The sequence below is a fragment of the Corylus avellana genome, chromosome ca1 (assembly GCF_901000735.1).
Source record: "Corylus avellana chromosome ca1, CavTom2PMs-1.0".
In the NCBI taxonomy this organism is placed as follows: Eukaryota; Viridiplantae; Streptophyta; class Magnoliopsida; order Fagales; family Betulaceae; genus Corylus; species Corylus avellana.
This window is the reverse complement of record NC_081541.1, coordinates 16,279,783-16,304,486: the sequence shown is the minus strand read 5'-3', so window position 1 is coordinate 16,304,486 and position 24,704 is coordinate 16,279,783. Positions and strand designations below refer to the sequence as shown.

General features: G+C 36.2%; 2 protein-coding genes across 3 annotated transcripts; one reads left to right on the top strand and one right to left on the bottom strand.

Annotated features, from left to right (window-relative positions):
* Window positions 1–3,124: 3,124 nt before the first annotated feature.
* On the bottom strand, window positions 3,125–14,523 carry LOC132181436 (uncharacterized). Its single transcript, XM_059594653.1, has 10 exons — window positions 14,399–14,523; window positions 13,694–13,917; window positions 13,375–13,483; window positions 11,795–12,149; window positions 10,928–10,997; window positions 10,688–10,755; window positions 9,883–9,998; window positions 9,706–9,812; window positions 4,729–4,865; window positions 3,125–3,814 (listed from the first exon to the last, which is right to left on the bottom strand). The coding sequence occupies exons 1-10, from the start codon at window positions 14,477–14,479 to the stop codon at window positions 3,558–3,560; spliced, it is 1,524 nt and encodes a 507-aa protein (XP_059450636.1). The 5' UTR covers window positions 14,480–14,523; the 3' UTR covers window positions 3,125–3,557.
* Window positions 14,524–14,671: 148 nt separating this feature from the next.
* LOC132181444 (uncharacterized) lies at window positions 14,672–18,689 on the top strand. 2 transcript variants are annotated; one of them, XM_059594676.1, is made up of 4 exons: window positions 14,672–14,767; window positions 15,960–16,257; window positions 17,423–17,686; window positions 18,227–18,689. In XM_059594676.1, the coding sequence occupies exons 2-4, from the start codon at window positions 16,015–16,017 to the stop codon at window positions 18,491–18,493; spliced, it is 774 nt and encodes a 257-aa protein (XP_059450659.1). In that variant the 5' UTR covers window positions 14,672–14,767; window positions 15,960–16,014; the 3' UTR covers window positions 18,494–18,689. The 2 variants fall into 2 exon arrangements, with proteins under 2 accessions (XP_059450659.1, XP_059450650.1); XM_059594667.1 differs by having other exon boundaries at window positions 14,672–14,824.
* The last annotated feature ends 6,015 nt before the right edge of the window (window positions 18,690–24,704 follow it).

Below are 24,704 nucleotides of genomic sequence, written 5' to 3'. Positions count from 1 at the left end.
TTTACTCCTTTATGTCAAAATACACCACAATAGTTTCCCTTAATCATTCCTTATATTATTAAAATATTTTTTTTTTTAATTATATTATATATATATATATATATGAGAGGAGAGAGGAGAGAGAATCATAAGAGGAGAGAGGAGAGTGTAGAGAAGAGAGAGAAACGTTTTTTTATTTTATTTTAATAATCATAAGGATTGTAATGGTGGAACCCTATATTTTGGGTTTCACTGTAGCGATCATCATAGTTGAGGCTCATTTAGAGAGTCTGCTGTGGAACGTTTTTTGTAAATTTTTTAGACATATTCCCTACACATAGGGAACAGACTCCCTTATAGGGAGTCTACTGGGAATACTCTAAGGTCGATAATCTCATGGCAAGTAGCTGCATCTACATTGAGATCTTCCTTACTCAAATCACTAGCTTCTCTATAAAACAGGTTGTTTTACATGTGAAAAAGATTGAAACGATAAGCTCACAACTTAATGAGTAGATCACGCATGAAACCCGGTTATATAGTGAATCCAATCATTTTGAAACATAGGAGTAAAATCACACATGCTATAGTTATATAGTGAATCCAACCCTACGTGATCTTTTCAACTAGTGAGGCCGCAAGGTGTGACCCCTACTTGTGGGTGGCTGTGCCGGTCACGACATGCTCACCATCATTCTTTCACTAAAAGCTTTGTTAAATAGTCCATACTCAGCTTACAGACCCTAAGGCTCGTCTTTAGTCTCATTTAGTTCATTTAAAACATGGTCCACCTTAAAGCTAGGGTTTTTCAAATAAAGCTTTAAACCTTTTATTGATTTTATACCCATAACTACCATATTGGCAAGTACTCACACCCACCCATTAACACATCCAGTAAATTTTATGAAATGATAGTGTTGTTACGAACGAAAAACGCAAGCTTAATTTGAGAGATTTACCTCTTAATTGGGACGTTAAACTCCCAAAAACAAAAAATAAAAAAACAAAGGGGTTCCTTCATTCCCGCCTCTCTTCTTTCTTCCATCTCTTGCTCTCCTAGATGTTCTGCAAGCTTTGAACTTATCTAAATCGCACACTTTCTACCATTAATCTGTTAAAGTATTAATTAAATGATTAAACATCTTTCTATTAACTTAAGTTGTTGGGGGTAAGTGGTAATTTATCATGGTATCAGAGTAAAATGTCTTATGTTCTAACATTGTCTTCGTCATTTACCTCTCACCTAAATTAAAATATTTCACATATTAGGCATCATCTATTAAAATGGGGTTTGAACCCACAAGTGAGGGAGGAGGGGTGGTCTTCTATTTTGTATGAAACATAATCACTTGGGGGACTTTTAATGCTAGTTTTTAGGGTATTATTTCTTGAGCGCCTAATTAAGGCGGATACCTTAGGCCCTGTTTTGTAATGGCCAAAAATTGGTCCCATACTATTCATGCAAAATTCAGTTCTTAATATTTTTACTTTTTACGTCACATAATTATTTTTTATTACTATTCAAATTAAAAAAAAATTACTACAAAATAAATTTTTTGCACTTTTTTCATATCAAACATTCTTAAGTTTTTTTTTTCACATAAATCAATTTTCTACAATACCATGCCACTTTTTTGAAATTATGCCCATTACCAAACAGCCCCTAGTTGCCTAGCTAGCCTTCTTGTAAGCCCTATAATGACCACGCAATCTACAGTTTTCTTCAAACCATTGATGTGATCCAGATGACGATAGAAAATGACAGCAAATGATGAAGAAGGTAAAAGAGATCACAAGTCAAAACAATCTTTTTTGAACAATCTGTTTATCTAGAATGAGTCAGCTCTTTGCATATCAAACATAGGGGCTATTGCAGCCTATGCTAGTCGCTTAATGCAAATCTTCTAGTCTAATTGTAAAGTCCAATTAAGTTTTCCAACTTCTGATCTAGAAGAAATATAGGCGATAGGCTATAGCAGTTTCTTTTTCTTTTTGTTAAATAAGGCAATTAATATGGGTTGATTAATTCTCATCTTCTATCTGCAACGACAATTAAAGAATGTTAAGTTCTCTCTGATGTTCTTTTAGTATTTTTTTATTCTATGTAGATATTATTTTTTTGAGATATCAGTGAAATAATTTTATTTTTATTTTTTAAAAATAATATCTATATAAAACCAAGAGAACACAAAGATGGCAAGATGTAATATTTCTCAATACAATTTAATCACAACTGGCTTTATATAATTTCTCATGTCACAATCTACAATTTCTTACTGAAGAAACTATCAAGGAAGATAAACAATAATAATAATAATAATAATAATAATATCAACAAATTAGAAGAAGAAAAAAAAAATTCTAATAACAAGGTTCTTGATGAGGTCGATGAGGAAAGAGCGAGCAAAAGGTCAATGTTTATTGTGGTGTGCATGCCAGCTACGTATTCACAATTGACTGCATTTTGTTGACTTGACCGCTCGCTCACGTCGGTCAAAGCTGAAGCATAAATGATTTGATATTCAAACACTCCAAGTTTTAACAACTTTAAAAGAACATTTCTCGTGTTTACAAAAAAAAAAAAAAAAGAACATTTCTCGTTGAAATTTGTAAACTAGAAAATTTAATAAATTCAGTAGTTATCTCTCGGGTCCTATATATATATATATATATATATATATATATATATATAGGAGGTTGAATTGTATTGGTTGGAACTGTTGGTGGATCTTTGACATAGTGAGATTTGTATGAGTTAGTGTATGAGCCCCTACCTAGAATCTCAAAATCATGTGGGTATAATTAACTTTCTTTTATTCTTAACATTTTGCTACAGTTTCTCATTTTATAAAGAAATAATAAAAAGAAATATAACAATATTCTAATGATATAGAAAAATATAATAAAAATACTCTTCTATTATACCAGCAGCGAATTCTTAGTTTTCTAAATTTAGAAAAAATTTAAAGAAAACTGTTGTGAATAGAAAAAATTTAAAGAAAACTGTTGTGAATAGTCTTAGCCGTAAGATACTACACTCGATCGGACGATTAAAAGACGAAAGAGAGGAAAAGGAAGCTATGTGTGAGTCCGCCCGCTTTCCCCATTACAATTCAAAGCAAATAAAACTGAAGTAACAGCAAAAGAACATAATTGAGAAAGTAATAAATCTTATACCATGGAAGTAATCCGACATTTGCTCTAATCCTCAATAAATAAGAAACAAGAACAAACCCATCCTCAAACACAAATTACTGCAAAGAAGACCAGCCCTCTGATGCCATGGCCTGGAGGTCAAGGTTGCACCAACTTTCACAAACATTCTAAAATATCAGGTTCAACTATGTAATTGCAGCTTGGCTGACGAATCTTTTTAAGCAGTTTCAGTCAAAATGAGTATCCTTTTGCCTGCCAAAGTAGAGTAGCTTGCCTATTCAAAACCAGTAGGGGAGATTTTTGCAAAATAGGCTCTTCCCCCTCTCCTATCAACCCTCTTCCGATGTGCTGATCTAAGGATTGATTTTTATTGGCACGTCATTTAGTTATGTGGCAGTTGTACAGGAGTATACTAAATAGCATTACTCTTCGTCACATTTGCTTTTCTCATCCCGATATCTGGATGCCCTCCCACTCCTCCCAGTTAAATATGATTCTGGCAAGGAAGTGTTGGAGTGCATATCTAGACCTTGATAAGATCTGGATGCAAAATACTCTGGTCCAGATCTAGCTGTTCCTTTGATTAAAGACTTTGGGTCATCACGCAATCGGAGAACCTTCTGTGTTGCATTGGCTAAAGCAAGAGCTCCCTCACTGTCTTCCTTATCATTCTCTTCTTCTGTTAAAAATAAATAAATAAATAAAACAAAATCTATCAAATAAAGTAACTTGCCAACATAAGATGTTCTCTATTTTGTGAATTGAATCATTGATTTTATCAACCACGAAGGTCCATTCAACATTCCAGATTCAATCTCTTTATACCATAAAAAAAAAAAAAATGTACAAGTAAAAAATACATAAATCATGCATACATCATTCATAAAGATCTTTTTCTTTTTTCTTTTGTCTTTTCTGAATGACCTTTCATATATACCATTTGGCAAAAGGGGAGATTCATGTCACAGATCTTAGTGAGTGTGGTTTTTATTTTTTATTTATTATTCTTTTGTTTATTATTTTTCATTTATTACCTCAAACAGAATACTTTGCAAAAACCGAAGTCGGATCGTTACCCCACTGCTTCCCCCTCAGGGGTATTAAGCAAGGGGAAGCAAGATCAGCTAATCAACTGCAAGCAACATCAGCTTAGATTGCTCAGCTGGATTCAGGAACTCAGTGTTCTCTCTCTAAAACAGATTGAACTGCTGCTTGAGTAACTGCTGCGCCTAATACTAGACTGCAACTCCCAACACCTTGCTTTCAGAAGCTCAAACAAGCTTCCAAGGAGCAATTTTTATTCTTAGTATTATTAAGCTGTGTCTAAACTCTAAAGAAACTGATAACAGCCAAAATCCTTCTTGCACATCTCTTCGAATTCAAGACTTTGACTTCAATTTTATCAAGCATGGAGAAATATGGGTGGAAGTTGTTTCCAAATCTTTTCGTGTCTAAGGAAACTTATGCAAGTTGTTTTGAATGTTTTACAGAAACATGTGCATCACTTAAAAAATCTGAACTCCATGCATTTGTTACTTGATGATATCATTCCCATTGCAACAAACTGAATACCAAACAAGGGAGATAACTTACCTTGGAGGTTGACATCTTCCACATATCCACCAGAGAAAAAGGAAAATCGTGCTTCTTCCGACTGGGTTACTTCCACTGGACTTGAACTAATCAAATCCCGGAACTCCATTACATATGCTCCTGTCCACTGACTTCCTCTGAGGCATGGAAATATTGAGCTTTAGCAATTAAATATATAAAAAAGTACCAAACTCTAGAAATAAACTTGTTTAAGAACATGAAAGCTAATACGCAATATTTACCCATATATTATCCTTCATAATTTGTTTGGTTCTTTACCGAAATCCACAATATATTACTTCATTTTTATTGTTTTCTTGCTATACTGTAAATCATATATCAAGAAGAAGGGATTTACTTCGCTTGATATGTGATCCGGGTATCAAGAAACTGATTAATATGATAAATGGCAATTTAAGCGATATCACTACGGCAACTGAGGGCGACTTTAGAAGATCATAAAATCAGTAGAGAAAGCATTTTATCATTTAATTACAACTTCACTTCAAGCAAAAAGAAAATGGAACATGAAAGCAGATTCGGGTAGCCGTTATTGAAGCAAGACCAAACTCCTCAATGCTCAAGGAAAACAATTCGAAGATGTACCAGAAAATGGGAGGAACTTTCAAGAGGACCATATATACTGAACTTTTCCAATTATTCGTAATGTAAGGATAGATAATATATTCTCCTATATTGTCTACAACAATTAATGAATTCATCAAGATTCATTAGAACGAAAAATAGGAGGCCTAAAATCATGTTGCCTTGACATAAAAGCTGTCAGCATGGCTTATTCACAACATACTGTGGGCCCCACAAATCCTCTCGGAAATCAGATCAAAAGTTACAACCCATCTCCATCAGATGGTAGGCAAGTGCCATGTTTGATCTCTGCCATTCTAAATGCTCCATAATTTGCCTTTGTCTTCTATACATCACTAAAATGGCATGGTCACTTTGAAGGAGCACAGACTTCTATATGCAATGACGTTCTACAAGTTAAACCATTACTTTTTGGACACGGTGGCCACTTCAGGACAAATCTAACTATGTCAGAAATACGGCAAAAAGCCCCACCGTACTAAGGGAGTTGCTCCCTATGGTTCAGATTAGAGGAGTCATTAAAGCATGCATCTCTTTATGTATCGTTGTTTCTCCATGTTTTGCAAGATTTTAACCATTTTGGTGGGTCTGTTTCTGTGAAGTCTATATCCTGCATCCGTATGTGCAAGCATGAGTAGTAGCATACAAGATGAAACAGGAAACAATAGAGAATCCTAAAATTTTCCCATGGCCATGCCTTACGACTGTCGACATGTTCAATTGAAAGGAAATCTAGCTCAATTACCTCATCCATCTAGCGAGCGTCAACTACCTTATTTTCAGCAAAACTCAGTTAGGTTCCTAAAGGAGCTGTGCCACCCAATCAACCAATCAGGCGCTGCCCAGCTTGGGGTTAAGACAAACAGAAGTCAACTTATTTCCCTTTGAATTGTTGATGGTTAGAAACCAATGACATGTTGATACATGATTTAATGATTATTGAGCGAGGCTTGAACAGCTTCCAAGCCAATCAAGCAGCCTAAAAAAGAACAATTCTCTCTAGACTGGGCTTGAACTCTCTTGGCTTAGACTGAGCTAACAGCTAACAAAGCAAGTGGAAAACCATCCACCACAGGCACAGCTCATCATAATCACCACAGAAATAAAGAACAATAGTGACTTTGAAGAAAACGATGAAGTTGAAGATAACATCTAAGATGAAATTGTTGTAAAAAATTTTAAGGAATGAGACGAAAAGGAACAGACGTGTCTTGATGTTGTCTACATAGCTTTCTCCAAATACCCATATCACAAAAGTAACCCGTGGTCGAGTTTATTTTAAAGAGAGGGTGTCTAGTGTAGGACAACATTTACACATACTTTCGGTGTTTTCTAAATTAGGAAAAATAACAAAAAAATATATTGGGAAAGCGCCGTTTGAGGAGATTTTTATTCTGTTTTCAGACAATGGAAATACAGAATGAAATAATTTATCAAGATCCTAGTTGATTTTCAACCATATTTGGTTGACAAAGAAAATCATTTATGTTTATTTTTATTTTAAATTAGGATTTTACCATTTATTTGAATTTTCCATATTTAGGTTTCTTTGCCATCAAGTATTTCTATAACTATTGTATTTTTCTTATTTTTGTTTTATTTACATTCTTAGGAGGATTTTATTACCTTTAGTAAATTTAGGGTTTTACTATAAGTTTAGATCAGTTGTATTAGAATAATCAGAGATTTTCATCAATAATATTACCACTTTTCTCTATCAACGTATTGTGATTTAGTGTATGAACAAATTGCTGATCATGGGTGCAAATGACTGCCCAAAGGGCATCACAGGATTCTTGATATCCTCAAGATCAAAACAATTTTCAATAATTAAGACATTTGAAAATTTTGATGAAGTGAATTCCAACTCCAAAACATTTACCTTTGTCATAACTAACTCCACTTGTGTGGTAGGAGGTTTGCAAGCTAAGGAAGAAGCTGAACTACCTTTGCCAATCATTGGTTTATCTACCTGTAACACCCTGGTCCATATTGGGAAGAGGAATTGCCCATATAGAGTGGGTGGTTTACAGAAAGGCATTCATGGGTGATAAATCCCACATTGTTTAGTTATTATATGAAGCTATGCTTTATAAGGAATTGTAGGGAAGTTTCAAATTGAATGGTCATTTTTGAGTGATAGTGCAAATGTGGCTAGCGCATTTCCCTAGGTCGTTACAAATGGTATCAGAGTCACCTAATAATGTGCCATATAGTACTATCAGCACCGCATGACGTAAACTTGACAAAGACGTCAAGAGTTTAAGAGGGGATTTTTGTGATACCCAGGTCTCATATTGGGAAGAGGAGTTGCCCAAATAGAGTGGGTGGTTTATAGAAAGACATTCATGAGTGTTAAGTCCCATATTGATTAGTTACTATGTGAAACTAAACTTTATAAGGGATTCTAGGGAAGCTTTAAATGGACTAGTCCTTTTTAGATGATAGTATAGATGTGGTTAGTGCTTTTTCTCTGAGTTGTTATGCTACCACTACAATTATTGGGCAGTTGTTTTCTCACCGACTCTCTTCTTCTCTCCTGGCAAATGCAATAGCAACTATCATGGTTCAGGGTCATTGAGCCTTGACTTCAAGTCAGATTTTTGGCCGACATCTTTCAATGAATGACCCCACTAACTGTATTTTGTATCAGTTATGATCGAGATTAGATAATTGCTCAAAACGACTTAAGTATTCCTCAACTGTTGATGTTTGCCAAATTTTTCCTAGCTCACCATCCCCATTTTCATATGCTGAGGGACCAAATCAAACAAGGAGCCCTTCCACAAATTCCTTCCAGGATGGCTCTCCAAAGCATGCTACCAGCCAATCAAACCATTGTATTGCTTTCCCCTCAAGATTGTTTGCTGCTATCTCCACCTTTGATATTTATGGTGTTTGATGAAATCAAAAATAGTGATCTGCTTGTGATACCCAACCAGAGGGATCTCAACCATCCCAACATGGAAACTCCAATTTCATACGTGGAGATCCATACTCTTGCTCCCTTCACAATCGAATTTCCAATGAAACTCGATTTCCAACGAACCTAGAGCTCACCACTTGACAGTCTAGGGCTCGTACAATGGATCGCTTGATGGACTCCTCCATTGATTCCTTTAGCGGATTAATAAACTTTGAGTCAAGTGGCAAAGCCTCTTCTTGTCGAACATTGCTACTGGAAGCCATTTCTTCTTGTTTTTAGCACAAGGTTGATCCTAACCCCGGATTATAGTAATTTTGTGTAGGGACTAGTTTGTCCTTGAACCTAACAGCAGCCAGAATAGAAACTAAACCAAGGTTGTGCTATTCTGAACCAACATTAGGATATCCTAGCTCCAAAATAAGATAACCCAATGCGGAAAGCCAAACACCTCTAAACCAAAATAAGAAAGAAAATACTAGTAGCCAAACACCCTTCTTCTTCCTCTTACACCTGACACACAGCTCCTCGTGCCACCACACACGGCCTTCCACTGCTTTGGTCACCATTGCTCAATCGCTGCTTCGCCAGTCAGCTCTCGCACACAGTCAATACCATGCACAGCCACCACAAAAGCCCACCTCTTCGTACAGCCACCACCACACCACCTTCGCAAGGTCACCGCTAGCCCGCATAGCACCCACAGACACCACAGATAGGCTGGCACTCTCACTGTCGCCGTCATGGTTAGACCAACACGCAAAAAGAACCCACCACCGCACAAGCACTGCACCCACTTTGCACGGCCGAATTGCACAGCACCATACAACTTTCACATAGCCTCTCCACTCACACGGTTCCTCAATGCTCAAACTGGACCACCATGCACAGCTTCGCACGTCATCGCCGCAGCACACTCCTCGTCTATAGCACTACCACCTTGTCAGATAGCCCCAAACGTTCAACTGTAGGTGCATGGAACCACCATCAACCACCCCCCATGACAAACAAACAATCCAATCGACTGCAGCACCAAGCCTAGCGATGGTACCCACTTTCCTAGGGAAATTAGGAACTCAAAACCTTTTATTTTCTAATTTCCAACCGATAGAAACCTTCGAGTTCCCAATCGACTGCAGAATATCATGGGAATATCATGAGGATATTTTGGGGATCCTATCATCATCCTAGAACACAAGGCCTCTTTCCTAATGGAGCATTTAAATGGCCCAAAATTAACCTGACTATCGATTTCACGCTGGATTTTGAATTATTCACCTTTAGAAATGTATAAAAAAAAAAAATAGAACCTCGATGAGGCTACAAGACCAGAGAATAAAGGAGAAAGAAATAGCACTATAAACAGTTTATGAGCAAATGAAAGGGTAAACAAAGTTTCATAACTAGGAATTTAAGAAACAACTATAAAGTATTTCGTACACGGGTACCTGTTGAAAGCTAGCATGGCTTCAAATGGAGTAATAACTGGAGCTAAATACTCTTTGCTATCCAGAAGAGCAGTTTGGGCACAAGAGACATAAATGAAAACATTGCACTGCCACAAATGGAAGTCTGTTAATAAAACTCGCACGTTCTGAAATCAACTTGCATCTATCTCAGTTTACCTCAGGAAAGTTGGCAAGTTTTGCAGGGTTTGGTCTGCCCATAACAAGAGTATAAGCCTTTTTTCCAGCTGCTGTGATCAGCTCTTTCATTTGATGAATCATATGTTGGTAACCAGCTGCATCAATAGTTGCAGAATTAATCACATATCTTCAAGCTGACTATTATGAATACTCGGAGTGGTAGATATGCATGAACCTCAATAAAATTGAATTTTCATGGTAAAATTCTGAAATAATATAAACATTATATGAAAAATAACAGACAGACAGGAATTTAATGCTTTATGTCTGGAACTATCACAGTATCAAGATTCTGCTGCTGTTTTAAAGTGAAAAAGGAATATGAACAGAGCTTACCAAATCTTTTCATTTCAAGTTCTCAAGATTAATTAGAGAATTAGTTCACCAAACAAGGAGTTAATTGGAGGAGTTAAGAGTTAAAAGAAAGCAAATAACCATACACACACAAAAGATACCAAAATGATATGAAATCATCACACAATAGAAGTCATTGTCAATTTGACTTCACATCAATAGAGCATTATCAGAATTTATGAGCTGAAAAGAAGAAAAAACGGTATGATCAATATTGAAGAAATGAAAAAAGATGTATAGCAATAACAATGAAGTTCATCCAAGATCTATTTATTAGCTTTTAGGCATGGAATACATGGTTGCTTGTATGAGGGAAATGTGTGTAGCAATTCCTGTATGGCAAATAAACTTACTTAGAATGATATAGAACCAAGTTAGCAAACAGTACAGAATCATACAAACTGATCTTTCATCCCAAAGGGGAACTTACCTACACCAAGAGTTCCCACCAAAATCCCAACAATATTGGCATCCTTTGCTTTTTCAACCAGGAAATATCTGCACGAAACATCACTCCCATAGTAAATCACATAAATGAAGTGCATGGCATGAATTGAACAAATAGGGGGAAAAAAGGATACAGAGAGAAATTCATGCTAAACGTGAATCAATAGACATTTAAGGAGAAACAGAGATTATGCTGGAAGAGTGATTATGCTGCATATAATACCTGCGCTTAAGAATCCTTTTCTGTTGAGATACATCCGTCACCAAACAATTCTTTGTTGCATCATATCTGACTAAAACGACCATCAGAAAATATCCTTTTGATGAGTAAAAAATCACAAAATATAAAGCAATTGTTAATTATAAAAAAAAAAATAGAAGACAGGTAATGCAACCAGCATTATGTTTACATATACTAGAAGCTTGAGGGAATAGAAAATAAAGATATGAACACTAGAAATATCTCCAGAGTGATTGTTTAATATTGACAATTAAATTTCCCTAACCAATGAATTTTCAGTTATATGAAAATCAGCAACAATGACGCAAGCTATTTTAATACACGCTACAATGGTTTTTATTGCCAGCGGAGAAGCTCTGAGTGAAAAGGAAAAAAAAGGTGCAATTATACAGCTTGAATTCACAACCAAAGACTTGATGACCAGGGAAGAAAAGAAACAAGTTAATCTTCAAATGCATGCATATGAGCAATGAAACAACTAATTGCAACAGTACAAGGGAAGGGGGGAAATAGAAAACAACCAGGCAATTGTCCACATGGAGATGGAAAAATATGTGCATGTATACAACATATATGCTGCATTGTACCAAAAGGCACACAGGAGCAACTTCATTTAGCAACACTAAACAGTTGCGTCAATAAACACTCAACGCCAGTAAAATATGTACAAAAATATCTCTACCCTTACAACTTTGTCAACCACATTTGGGTGGGTGAAACAACATGCTGAGATCTGAGGTACACACACACACAAACACATTTAAAAATCATAAAAAAATTCATTTGAAACATAAACACACATGCGGCACAATAGACGCAAACACATAAGGAGCATGGCAATTTGTCTACCTATATCACAGCCATTAAATGTCAGCACAACATTTGCAAACGCTGAATTGTCAGATCCAATCCAAAAAAGCAAGTAGTCCTCCATTCTGTGTCCATCAGGTAACGTCCAGATCAAGCCTCCAATACTATAACTATTGCCAGGTGCTATACCAAAAGTTTTATCTTCAGTACAGTCACCAGCTGGTCCCACGAGCCCATTGGAGCTTTTATTATCATCAGATGGATTAGTAACTGAACACATAACATCAGCAATATGGACTCCTAATTCAGATTTGGATTCGGACAACCTCAACGCTTCTACCAGTGCTTCTCTAACATTCTTTATTGAATATGAATATTCCAGCCCATAAAGAACCTGCACTTCGGAAGTTAGACAGGTAACATTTACAGCAAATTTATGTGATAGTTCTGCCAGGCAATAAGCAAAATAATAAGTGATTAAATATAGAGAACAAAAGTGTGGGATGAAAAAGCAAAAGCATCCTAAGAAAGAATCTTTCCTGTTATCAAAGTAGTGAAAAATGCCGAACAACAAAGTGAGTGTCAATGCCACATAGTGGGATGCACTTCAAAATTGTGGCTTACTTAGCCACATGATTGAGTTGGTAGTATATTACAAAGAAACCACTTAATCTCCATATTTTAGGAGGCAAGGACAGATAAATCATCATAATGTGAGGTTCTTCAACACTCGAGGGTAAGTACAAATAATGTCTAACATAAAATGTCCAAAGATGCCAGCTAGTACAATGGTGTATTATCTATGGGAAGCCAATGGGCTTTAGCTTAAATGGTACTTCCTCCCTTTGTAGTAAAGTGGAGAGTGAGGTCGTGGGTTCAAGTCCCACCGAGTGCATGTGTAACTTACAAATCAAAAAAAAATAATAACTAGGACTGATTTCAGCTCTTATCAGGAGTGGACAGCCTCTTTCTTTGTGGGGGTGGGGGGAGGCCTTTGACTCAAAACATCTCAAGAACTTGTTCTGGGAACAAGAAGAGACAATTGACCAATTTGCCTAAGTATGCCAATCCTACATGTCTGTCATAAGTTCAAACAAAAAAACATGCATATCAGTAGTAACATACATTAACACACCATAAATTTCTTTCTATTTTTGGCAGGGTGGGGTTGATGGGTGGGGGGCATGAATATCTGGAACCTACATATGTAGGATTTCTTGAAAAAGCTCCTACCATATTGATTATAATCCATAGGCCCTAAAAGCCTATACAGTATCCACTATATTTATAGTACAGCATCCACTATATTTGGTTGACTTGAATCTTGCCTTCTATGCAATAAGTTCATATCAACGTGAATACCATTAGATTGGCTTGCTCTTCCACATTTTGAGCAAAGCGACATGTGTCTGAGGTGTGAAAACTTTATGAAGTTCATGAAAGTAAGGAATGAAATAAAGACTTAAAAGTTTTCTTTCATTTTTGATAAGTTAAAAAATGATACTATAGGAAACTTATAAGAGGATACATTAGGCATACATTGTCATTGTTAAAATTCTTTTATTGCCAAGTTAAAGAATTCTAGAAGAAAAAAAAGCATTTCAAGTTAATTGCCATACCAGGATACGCTTGCCATTGGTCAAAGCATAATTTGAAATATTTTCAACGCAATCAGCTACACTAATGGAAGCCTTTCCAAAGACAGAGAATGCAGGAAGAGTTGTCGTGCTGCAAACAGAAAAGAGGCCTTCAATAGAACGGCATATGAAGTAGAGTTCAAGTATTACAGTAGCAAATCTTATGAGAACTAAATTCAAATCTTAAACTTTTATTGATACACAGCCCCAGAAGATTCACACTCCAATAAGTCCTGAGAACTAAATTCATAGCCTCAGCAATTTGTATATAGATTACTCAAAATTGTCAATGAGTACTCACGGGCTGAGACACGTATGCCCATAATGTATAACACACTCAGCATTGGCGTGCAATGCTCCGACCTCATCGACACAGCAACTCCCGTATGTTGTGTCCGCCATTACAAACAATCTAACATCTTTGTTGTCACCATTCTGATCAGCATCACATTTTCTCAGCGACCGAAGTTGATCACGCAGAGCTCTCACCACAAGCGTTGAATCCTTCAATAGTTCATCTGGGAACTGAAATTCAAATAAAACGCAGACCAATTTCGTTTAATGAGCACGAGAATTAACCCCTAAACCTATCTCTTGACACTGAGATCACTTAGAGAAATTTAGGAATAGCATTTTGAAGAAAGAATCTCAAACCAGTAAATCAATCGCATTTAACTTGTCAGTGACAGTCAGTAACTTTTTTCTTTCCATATCCTTCAGTTTGTCAGCAACCAAACAGAGAATAAAGATAAGGGCTGCGTTTAAGGATTTCGACATTATACGAACATGAGAAACTTGAGCACAAGAATTAAACATCGAATTATTTTCTTTTACCTTCATTCAGCCAATTGATTATCATCGTATTAACACAAAAGACTCAAGATTTTCTTTTTCGTTTTCTCGGAAACCAAACGGACGACTCAAACATGAGAGGTTTTTCCAGGGTTTATAGGAAGTTTCTTTTTTTGTTTATTTATTTATTTATTTATTGTGTTGTTTCGGTTACCTGTAAAGCGACTCTGGTGAAGTTCCGAGAATGAATAAACTCGGCGGTGCGGGCAATTTCGTAATTAGATTCCAAGTCCATGGTCGAAACGTAAAGCCAGCTGCCTCCTCCGTCTGGTATCTGCCGCGAAACACGAGAGAACGATGTTATAAACTTATAAATACATAAGACGCGAGCAGAGTGACGAGGATACGGCTTCTCATGGGCTCCAATTTGAGCCCAATATATAAATACCTGCCGGCCCACAAACTGTTTAAAAGCTCTCAACAATTCCCCAGCCTCCCCTCCTCCTCGTCTCGTTATCTATTCTTTCTACTTCGCCTTCTGCACCCGACCGTCTTCGGCGAATCCAACCGCCCACAACGAACAGTGAGCTCACGCGCCACTCTCTCTCTCTCTCTCTCTATGCCTACCATTTTCCATTAGGTATTCGAAATTGCGCTTTTAAATCACATTTAATTTTGATTTTTTTGGGTTCGCTTTGGAGACATGTTAAGCTCTGTTAGCAACCTTAACCCAGGGTTTGGCGCAGACATATATATGTATGCACAGTTTGTTTGTAATTCTTATATTGTTTTTGTCGCTCTATTTTATCTTCTGGGAGCTTTCAGGTTGGTATGTAGGCTTTGAAAAGTGGACGAAATTTTTATGTTTTTGTGTGTATGTACGCTTATATGCACATTGCAGATATACATGTATAGAATTTCGCATCAAAGGAGTAAAATTCTTATGTCTCTATGGATTTTTTTTTTTTTTTTTTTATGTAAGTGTGTATGAATTATTTATTTGCTCAGAATTTAGGACCCTTTTGCTCAGAGAAATGAAAAGTGAGTTTTTATTTTTTTACAAAAAGGAAAAAACTTTACTTTTTTTTTTCTGTCATATTTAATAGGAACCCTTTTATTTTTTCGGAAATGAGAAAAGGAGAAGGAAGGGAAACATCAATGTGTACATGTTTAATCTGGGACCATCTGCATTGATACAGGATTGTGGGTACCCATTAACCATTTACAGCGTCATGGTTGCTTTGTCATCTTCCTGTAATTGATGAACATGAGATTTATGTCCAAGTTCACGCATATAAGTGCAATTCAGGGATTTTTTTTTCCCTAGTTTTGATGGTTTGGATTTTTTTTAAAAAAAAAAAAAAATTATGTTGTTATGATATCCGCATGTTGCAAAATTAATCAACTAGGAGCTATACTCAATTTGGATGCAACTGCATATTAGATGATAATTGTTCTTATTACTTGTAGGCTTGTTGCTGGTTTGATCCTCATTGTGATGATGTCTCCTTGATTAAACCTTGTTGAAGTGGACCTAAAATTTTTATGATTTTGGTGAGGTCCCTTGATTGAGCGATATTGAACTGGACCTTTTTATGCTCTGGTTCATTTTTTGTTGGTTCTAGAAAATTGCATTGCATTGCATGCCCAAAATGCTGATATGTGATGTTGGTGGAATTGCATATGGATATGTATGTTGGTTATGGCGTTAGGAATTTAAATGCACTTGTGAGGGTAAATTATTGTTCAATGACGTTTCAAGTGTTGTGGTATAGGTGTTGGAGCTTTAATGTGTAATTTACATAGCAGCTGAGCTCTTTGTTGAAGGATATGAGCACCATGCAGCTTACTGCCTGCCGGCCGAAACTCTATGCCGGAAATAGACCTCAATCGCACTGCCTCCCTTCTAAGCCATGTATTTTACCCATCCATGCTGATTTTGTCCCTAGGACTTCTTTGAGGCTGGCCCCGAATGCATCACATCACCAACAAGTCATGCCTGTGTCGAAGTACCAGCAAAACATGCCTGTTTGCTTGTTAGGGGCTAAAGGAAGCATGGAAGGTGGCAATGGGGTAAGTGGCGTTTTTTCTGATTTCTATTTTATTATTGGATTATAATGCTCAGATCGTGTCAAGATTATATTTCAAATTTGTAAGAAAACATCTCCAAATGTCTAATAAAAACTCGTTAATATGCACTTGTGTCCATGCTCTCAGCCCTCCTGCACATTTTCACTTTTATGGTGACTTTCTTATTGTGACAATCAATTGTTTTGTTTTTGGCTGATCTTTCTGTGCCCCATGAGATATCACATGCAGGTCCTGATTGTAGGTGGTCTGCAAAATTTACTTTACAAGTAGATATCAGCAAATTTAGTCTCTAGTCTCTTAGTTTTCAGTTGCAGCTACTTAATTGTATTTGATGTTGCAACAATCATTGTGGCTAGCATGGGACTGTTCATCTAGAAGGTTGTGTTCAGGACGATAATAGAGTTCAACAAATAGACAAGGCTAGCAAAAATAAAATTGTTGCCTATTATTAATAGCTATTTATTGGCTTACTGTGAATATCAATTAGAACTTTGCTCCTAGTATACTTTTTGTCTCATTCCGTTTGGACCCCACAGAAGATATGAAAAATTATCTTTGAGCTCAATCATTTTAATTTTTAATCTTACTTGGGCTTCTTCTAATGTCTAAAAACTTTATTTTTATTACAAATAGAATAATGACAGATGTCATCCTTGGATCTCTCTTGTGTCCACCCAAAATTGATGTGCCTTTTAAAATCACCATTTGATCAAAATTTAATAATGATCTATCTCAAATCCAATGGTAATTTTAAAAGACACATCAATTTTGGGTTGTCAAAAGAGTGACATCTATCATTACTCTTACAAATATCCTAAATTTCCCTTTTTTTCCTTGGTTTCTTCCTAGCATTCGAGATGAAGCTTCAATTATATAGTTATTGACATATTTCACATATATTGCATTGTTTGCTTTGTCATATAATTTTTGCTAAGCAATGTTCAAGAAAAAGTATTGCTGCAAATAGTTGGTGAAGGGCATTGTAAGGGATGTCATGTTTCAGTGCTGTATAGTGATTGGCCCTGTTGTATTAGCAAAGGGAAGGGAGGAGGAGATGCTCACAGATATCTTCCCTAGTAAATGTATTTTCATTATAATTTGGTCAGGAAAACCATATAATTTGACTAAGCTTCTCAAATGTCATCAGGGTTCTCCATGGCAAGCTCTTAAGAACGTTTTTGGAAGGTTTAAGGGAAAGTCACTAGAAGGTGAATTACGGCAGCAGCTTGAGAAGAAACAATTCTATGATGACAGTGGCAGTGGCAGTGGCATAAAGCGTCCACCAGGAGGAGGTGGTGGTGGTGATGGGGATGGTGGGGATGGTTCTGGTGAATCAGAGGATGAAGGCCTTGCTGGAATCATTGATGAAACTGTTCAAGTGATTTTAGCGACCATCGGCTTTATTTTCCTGGTATTAATCTCTTTGTCTCTCTCTTCTGAGAGAAGCGCACTTGATCACTTACAACTACAATTTGTTAATTGAAATATATCTATTTATTAGGAGAGAGAATTGGAGTAAGCAAAGAACATGAGGAAAAGATGCACAAAAGTGAACATATTGTTTGCCGTTTAACATAAATCTAGCTATGAGCCCAACGAAATAGTACAAACTACTATGTTGATCTACTTCTTAATTGTTGGACCAGGTTATTATACTCTTGCTTGCATGAAAAATGAAAATAGTCCTTGTCCAAAGAGTAACCTGATCTCATGAACTTGTTATAATAATTAGAATAATTATATTTTTCATGTTCTAGTAAATTAAGGATCTCCTCTCTGTTGTTTAAATATCATATGGATTCCTGAAATGTCATCTATGTGGATGTTTTATTATTTGTTCTCTAGTTGAACAAGTATAACCAGAAAGAAACGACTTCAAAGGGATCTTGGTTCTGCTAGTTGTCTGCAAGTGCCATTTCTTAACAATTTTTGCCCAATTGTTTCGTTGCAGTACGTTTACATCATCACTGGTGAGGAGCTGACCCGGCTAGCAAAGGACTACATCAAGTATTTATTTGGTGGAAGTCGGAGTAATCGTTTAAGGCGTGCCATGTACAAGTGGGGAAGGTTTTACAAGAAGATGACGGAGAAGAAGAAGTATGATAAGTTTTGGTTGGAAAAGGCAATTATCGGTACCCCAACTTGGTGGGACAGCCCTGAAAAGTACCGGCGTCTCATTATGTCGTTAGGATCAGAAGGATCAAATTCTGATGAGTAATCAGGAGTTCAGTTGTATCAGCCTACCTTCCCGACCTTTAGGTTATTGCATTTCCTGCTAGTGTTGCAAGATGGTATCAATTTTTTGGTAAAATTTACATAAATCATGGTTAGACATGGTTAGACATGGTGAGAGCCTTTGTCGCTAAAATTGTTCTGTGATTGTCAACATATGAAAATTCTCTGGTTTCTTTGGCGTTGCGTGAAAGCTTATGATAAGTAAGCCTGTAAATGAGCCGACACACTCGACAGATCGCTCGACACCCGCTCGACTTAGCTCGACCCGAACTCGAGCTCGACACTGTACTAGCTCGCTCGTTACTGTGGAAACTTGCTCGATTAGCTAGTGACACATACCCGACTCGCTCGAGTAAGCTCGACGGGGGCTCGTGAGTTCGACTCATTTAAGTCGAGATCGGCAGGCTCACCCGAGCTCGTTAAGGGATTGTGAGCTCGAATCGTTTAACTCGGTAGTCGCCTGGCTCGCCCGAGCTCGTTAAGGGATCGTGAGCTTGACTTGTGTAGCTCGATAATTACCCGGCTCGCCCGACTTGTTTAGAGCTCGTGAACTCGACCTGTTTTATCATCCGACCTGACCCAACCCACACGACAATGTAACTAAAAAAAAAAATAAACATGTTATTAAATCAATAATAATCATAGCTTCAATGTGTATACAAATAACTAATTAAGATCTAAGGCTATAGTGTAACTAACATTATATGGACTATGTTATTATTTATAGGTTTAATGTCCATTGTCCAATTCCAAAATAATAATAATAATAATAATAATAACAATAATCATAGGTTAAATTAATGTGTGTACAATTAATTAATTAAGATCAAGGGTTAGAGTATAGACTATGTTATTATTTATAGGTTTAATGTCCAATGTCCAATTAATTAGTTAAAAATAATAATAATAATAATAATAATAATCATATTCATGGGTTCAATTAATGTGTGTACAGTTAATTGATTAAGATCAAGGGTATAGTATAAGTATATAACTAAGTTAGTATAGACTATAGAGTATAGCCTATGTTATTATTTATCGGTTGAATATCTAATGTCCAATTCATAAGTTAAAAATAATAATAATAATAATAATAATAATAACAATAACAATAATCGTATTCATAAGTTAAATTAATGTGTGTATACTTAATTAATTAAGATCAAGGGTATAGTATAATTATATAACTAAGTTAGTATAGAGTGTAAACTATGTTATTATTTATAGGTTTAATGTCCAATGTCCAATTAATTAGTTAAAAATAATAATAATAATAATAATAATCATATTCATAGGTTCAATTAATGTGTGTACAATTAATTCATTAAGGTGTTAGAAGCTAAGCCCCCCTCCAGAGAAACCCTAAGCCTTGTGAAACCCTAAGCCCCCCTCCAGAGCGCCGCCGCCTCAAGGGAGGAGGGATACCTGTTGCATCCCTCCTCCCTTCTTTGCTTCCCGGTTTTTGTTTTAGACTTGTTTCTGTCTTTGGTGTTTTCTGTTATGTTGTACTTGTGTTCTCTCTCGGTGGGTACTGCTTTTGGGGGTTTTCACTCAAACTCTCCCCCTCCCTGTTTGTTTGTGTGTGCCGCCGATCTCCTCTGCGCCCGCTTCGTTGCTCACCGTTCGCTGTCGGGTCTTTTCACGCGCCCCTCCCGCGCCAAACTTTTTGTGCCATTTTCCGCGGCGGTTTCCAGTCAGCTCGTGATCGGCTTCCTTCGGCTACCGGGACCCGCTTTGAGTGTTTTTCGAGTTTTTTTTCCCTGTATTGTTGCTTTTTCTGTTTTGTATTTCCTTTGAGTTACCTTGTATTTGGTTTTCTTTGCTGTAATTTCTTTTCCTGCATTAGTTTTATTGTTCCCTTTATTTTCCTGTATGGTTTTATTTATGCTTGTAATAAGGCTCTCTCCTCCTGCTTTGTTACGCCCAGTTGCTGCCCGTTATTATTGGTTCAAGCCCTTGGGTTGTGGATGTGAACTTTATCCTAGCTTTCGAGTCAAGGAGGATGAGTATCGGCTTGGGGGTTTTGCTCTCATGGCCGAGAAATAAGCATCGGCTTGGGGGTTTTGCTCTCAAGGCCGAGGATTAATATCGGCTTGGGGGTTTTGCTCTCAAGGCTGAGGAATAAGCGCTACCTATGCATTAGATGGTGTCTGTTTGATGCAGATCTGAGTTTTAAACCTGATATTTAGTCATAGGTTAGCGGATGCTGTGTTTTGGTTGATTTGGTATGTTGTTGATGACTGTATCTTTAGCTTCGGCTATGATTTACTTCAGAGCTTTTTGCTCTGTTTGTAAGAACTTTAGGCTCGCAACTTTTATCAATAAATGAGTATGACATATTTTTTAAAAAAAAAAAAAAAAATTGATTAAGATCAAGGGTATAGTATAAGTATATAACTAAGTTAGTATAGAGTATAGCCTATGTTATTATTTATCGGTTGAATATCCAATGTCCAATTCATAAGTTAAAAATAATAATAATAATAACAATAACAATAATCATATTCATAGGTTAAATTAATGTGTGTACAATTAATTAATTAAGATCAAGGGTATAGTATAAGTATATAACTAAGTTAGTGTAGAGTATAGACTATGTTATTATTTATAGGTTTAATGTCCAATGTCCAATTCATAAGTTAAAAATAATAATAATAATAATCATATTAATGTGTGTACATAAGTTCAATTAAGATTAAGGGTATAGTATAATAATAATAATCATATTCATAATAATCAATTAATCATATTAATAATAATAATAATAATCTCAACATTCTCAACCGTTTTGTATTAACAATAATGATAATAATAATCTCAACTCTCAAGATTCTCAACCGTTTAGTATTAATTAATACTAATAATAATAATAATAATAATAATAATAATCTCAACTCTCAAGAATCTCAACCGTTTAGTAAATTAGTATTAATTACTACTATATATTATTATATAATAAATATTATTATATTCATAATAATAACTATATAGTACTACACTACTATGCACACATGGTTTCTTTAGTACTTTAGTTAATTAAACGGTTAAGATTTAATTGATACAAATTTGTATTTAATTTTAACGGTTTAGATAATTTATTGGATAACTAAAGAGGCGAGCTCACCTGAAATTACCCATACTAGATTATTCTGATTATTTGAATTTTTGAAATTATAGACATTTAATCATAGCCGTCCGATTTAATTTGGTTTAATCCGAGCCGTTGGATTTAGTTAATGGAATACAGCTGTAATCCATTACGAAGGTGAGAGTTATATAGTGTTGCACATGACACTATGAGCCCACTAATCTAACGCCTTTGATTGAATGATAAAATAAAGATTAAAATAAATGGTCAAGATTATTTATTGGATAACTAAAGAGGCGAGCTCACCTGAAATTACCCATACTAGATTATTCTGATTATTTGAAATTTTGAAATTTTATACATTTAGTCATAGCCATCCGATTTAATTTGGTTTAATCCGAGCCGTTGGATTTAGTTAATGGAATACAGCTGTAATCCATTACGAAGGTGAGAGTTATATGGTGTTGCACATGACACTATGAGCCCACTAATCTAACATCTTTGATTGAATGATAAAATAAAGATTGAAATAAATGGTCAAGATTATTTATTGGATAACGTATGGAACCGGTTTCACCAACACACACACGTGGACGATACACTCAGTCTCGAAAATCTACCCCACGCACGCACTGTCTACGAGTCTGACAACGCGTCAACTCTCTCGGTTTGCACGCAATGGATGACAGCCGTCCAATTTTTTTTTATTTCATTTTAGCCGTTGGATGCATGTAGTGGACACCAGCTGTTGACCATTTTCTCACATAGGATTTATTTGGTGCATCCAAATTTTCGTAAGCTTCCCCTGGTTGAGATGATCGAACGACTTAAAACCCCCCATCGCACTCGGAGGAATTCATCAACAGCTGTAAGGTCGCACGCACGCACAGTCATTGAGACTGACAGTGTACCAGTCGCCTCGGTATGACCACAAGCCATCTCAGCCCTCCAAATTTATTGATGAAATATTGGCCGTTGGATGGGTTTAATGGAAACTAGCTGTAATCAATTAAATCGCGTGGGAGTTATATGGTGTATCGCAAGCTCCGTAAGCATGCCATGAGTGATTCGATCTAACGAGTGAAATTAAATCTTGATAATATTTATAGAATCGACGGACTCTATTAAATAAGCACACCAAATTCAATTACAAACGGCCGCATGTGAATAATGTTTTGGTAAACTAAAGGTTTCGACACGTGGCACGCCCAAATCGATTTAACTAATTCTCTCTCCAAATCCAACAGTTCATTTATTAAAATTTTTGATATTTTCACAAATCTAACAGCTGAGATTATAGGATTGAAACCAAACGTTTGTAAATTGTAAACCAAACCAGAAACCACTAACCAGTAACCAGTCAAAGTTCAAAGTTCAAACCATCACCCTCGTCACTCTCACTGACTCACCCTCGTCGCTCTCTATCTCTCTCTCTTCATTCCTGTCTCTCTAGTTACCACTACGGCAATACCAGAGAGCTGTTTGACGAACTGGTTTGAGGGCTAGATTACTAGGGTGATGGCGAGAGAGAGATGATCCATTGAATGCAGCCTGCTGTGAGCATTCAATGCATCTCCCATCATCGTTGGGGAGTTGAATGCACCAAATCGATTTAACTAATTCTCTCTCCAAATCCAACAGTTCATTTATTAAAATTTTTGATATTTTCACAAATCTAACAGCTGAGATTATAGGATTGAAACCAAACGTTTGTAAATTGTAAACCAAACCAGAAACCACTAACCAGTAACCAGTCAAAGTTCAAAGTTCAAACCATCACCCTCGTCACTCTCACTGACTCACCCTCGTCGCTCTCTATCTCTCTCTCTTCATTCCTGTCTCTCTAGTTACCACTACGGCAATACCAGAGAGCTGTTTGACGAACTGGTTTGAGGGCTAGATTACTAGGGTGATGGCGAGAGAGAGATGATCCATTGAATGCAGCCTGCTGTGAGCATTCAATGCATCTCCCATCATCGTTGGGGAGTTGAATGCACGCATTCAATCCTTCTCAACCCCCTCCCAACAACCCATTCCTTTCAGATTCTCAATCGAGCCGTTGATGGGTCATCTGATATTGATCTAATGGCGTTCTAAGCAGTCGTACTAGTTTTGTGAGAGAAACTCTCTTTAGATATCGTGTGACTCGAACTAGAAGAGGATACTAATTTTTTTCCTATACCGTCCAATCTCGTCGCCAAATCCCCATTTTTTTTTTGTGTTCTTTCAATTTTTATTTCTGTAATCTGTTCATTCAACTGTTTGGTGATTTTGGTTGTTGACATGTTGTGAGTTGTCTTCTGGCAAGTTATCTTCTCCAAGCCCTAGCTCATACCGACGACAGAGACAAACATGATGGCTCTTGATCTGACTGTGACAGAAATGGCAATTGAGTATTGGACTTTCTGTCATCATAGGTTTATTTTTTTATTCATTCCCAAATCCCCCCCATCGCCCTTTTATACTCGAATATGAACCTATAATGTATGCAAGTCACTCTGGTTGTTCAGTTGAATAAGTTTGAACTTGTTTGCTCTAGCTTCTTGCTAACAAGAGAAAAAGTTCTGACTTCTGAGAATCTGAAGAGCCTCTCTTAGTCTCTTCTGCATTTAAGTTATGTTTTTCTCCTGAACCCTAGTTCCTAACTATTTCAATTTTGGCAAGTCTTTTTTATTTATTCCATTTATTATGTTTTGGCTATTTGAAAATTTGGGAAACTAATGTTTCTTATTTCTTAATTTCACGGAGGAAGGTCTATCGGATTTGCAAGCTACAATCCCAATTGGCTTTTGGAAATTGCTTAAGCTTTGAGGTTTTTAAAAAAACTTGCTATGTTAAATTGTTATGTTACTATTTTACAAATGTTAGAAGTATGGATTATTTTTCTGTTTAGTGTTAGAACTGTGAATTATTTTTCTGTTTAGTGTTAGAACTGTGAATTATTTTTCTGTTTAGTGTTATAAGTATGAATTATTTTTCTGTTTAGTGTTAGAACTGTGAATTATTTTTCTGTTTAGTGTGTGAATTATTTTTCTATTTAGTGTTAGAACTATGAATTATTTTTCTGTTTAGTGTGTGAATTATTTTTCTGTTTAGTGTTAGAAGT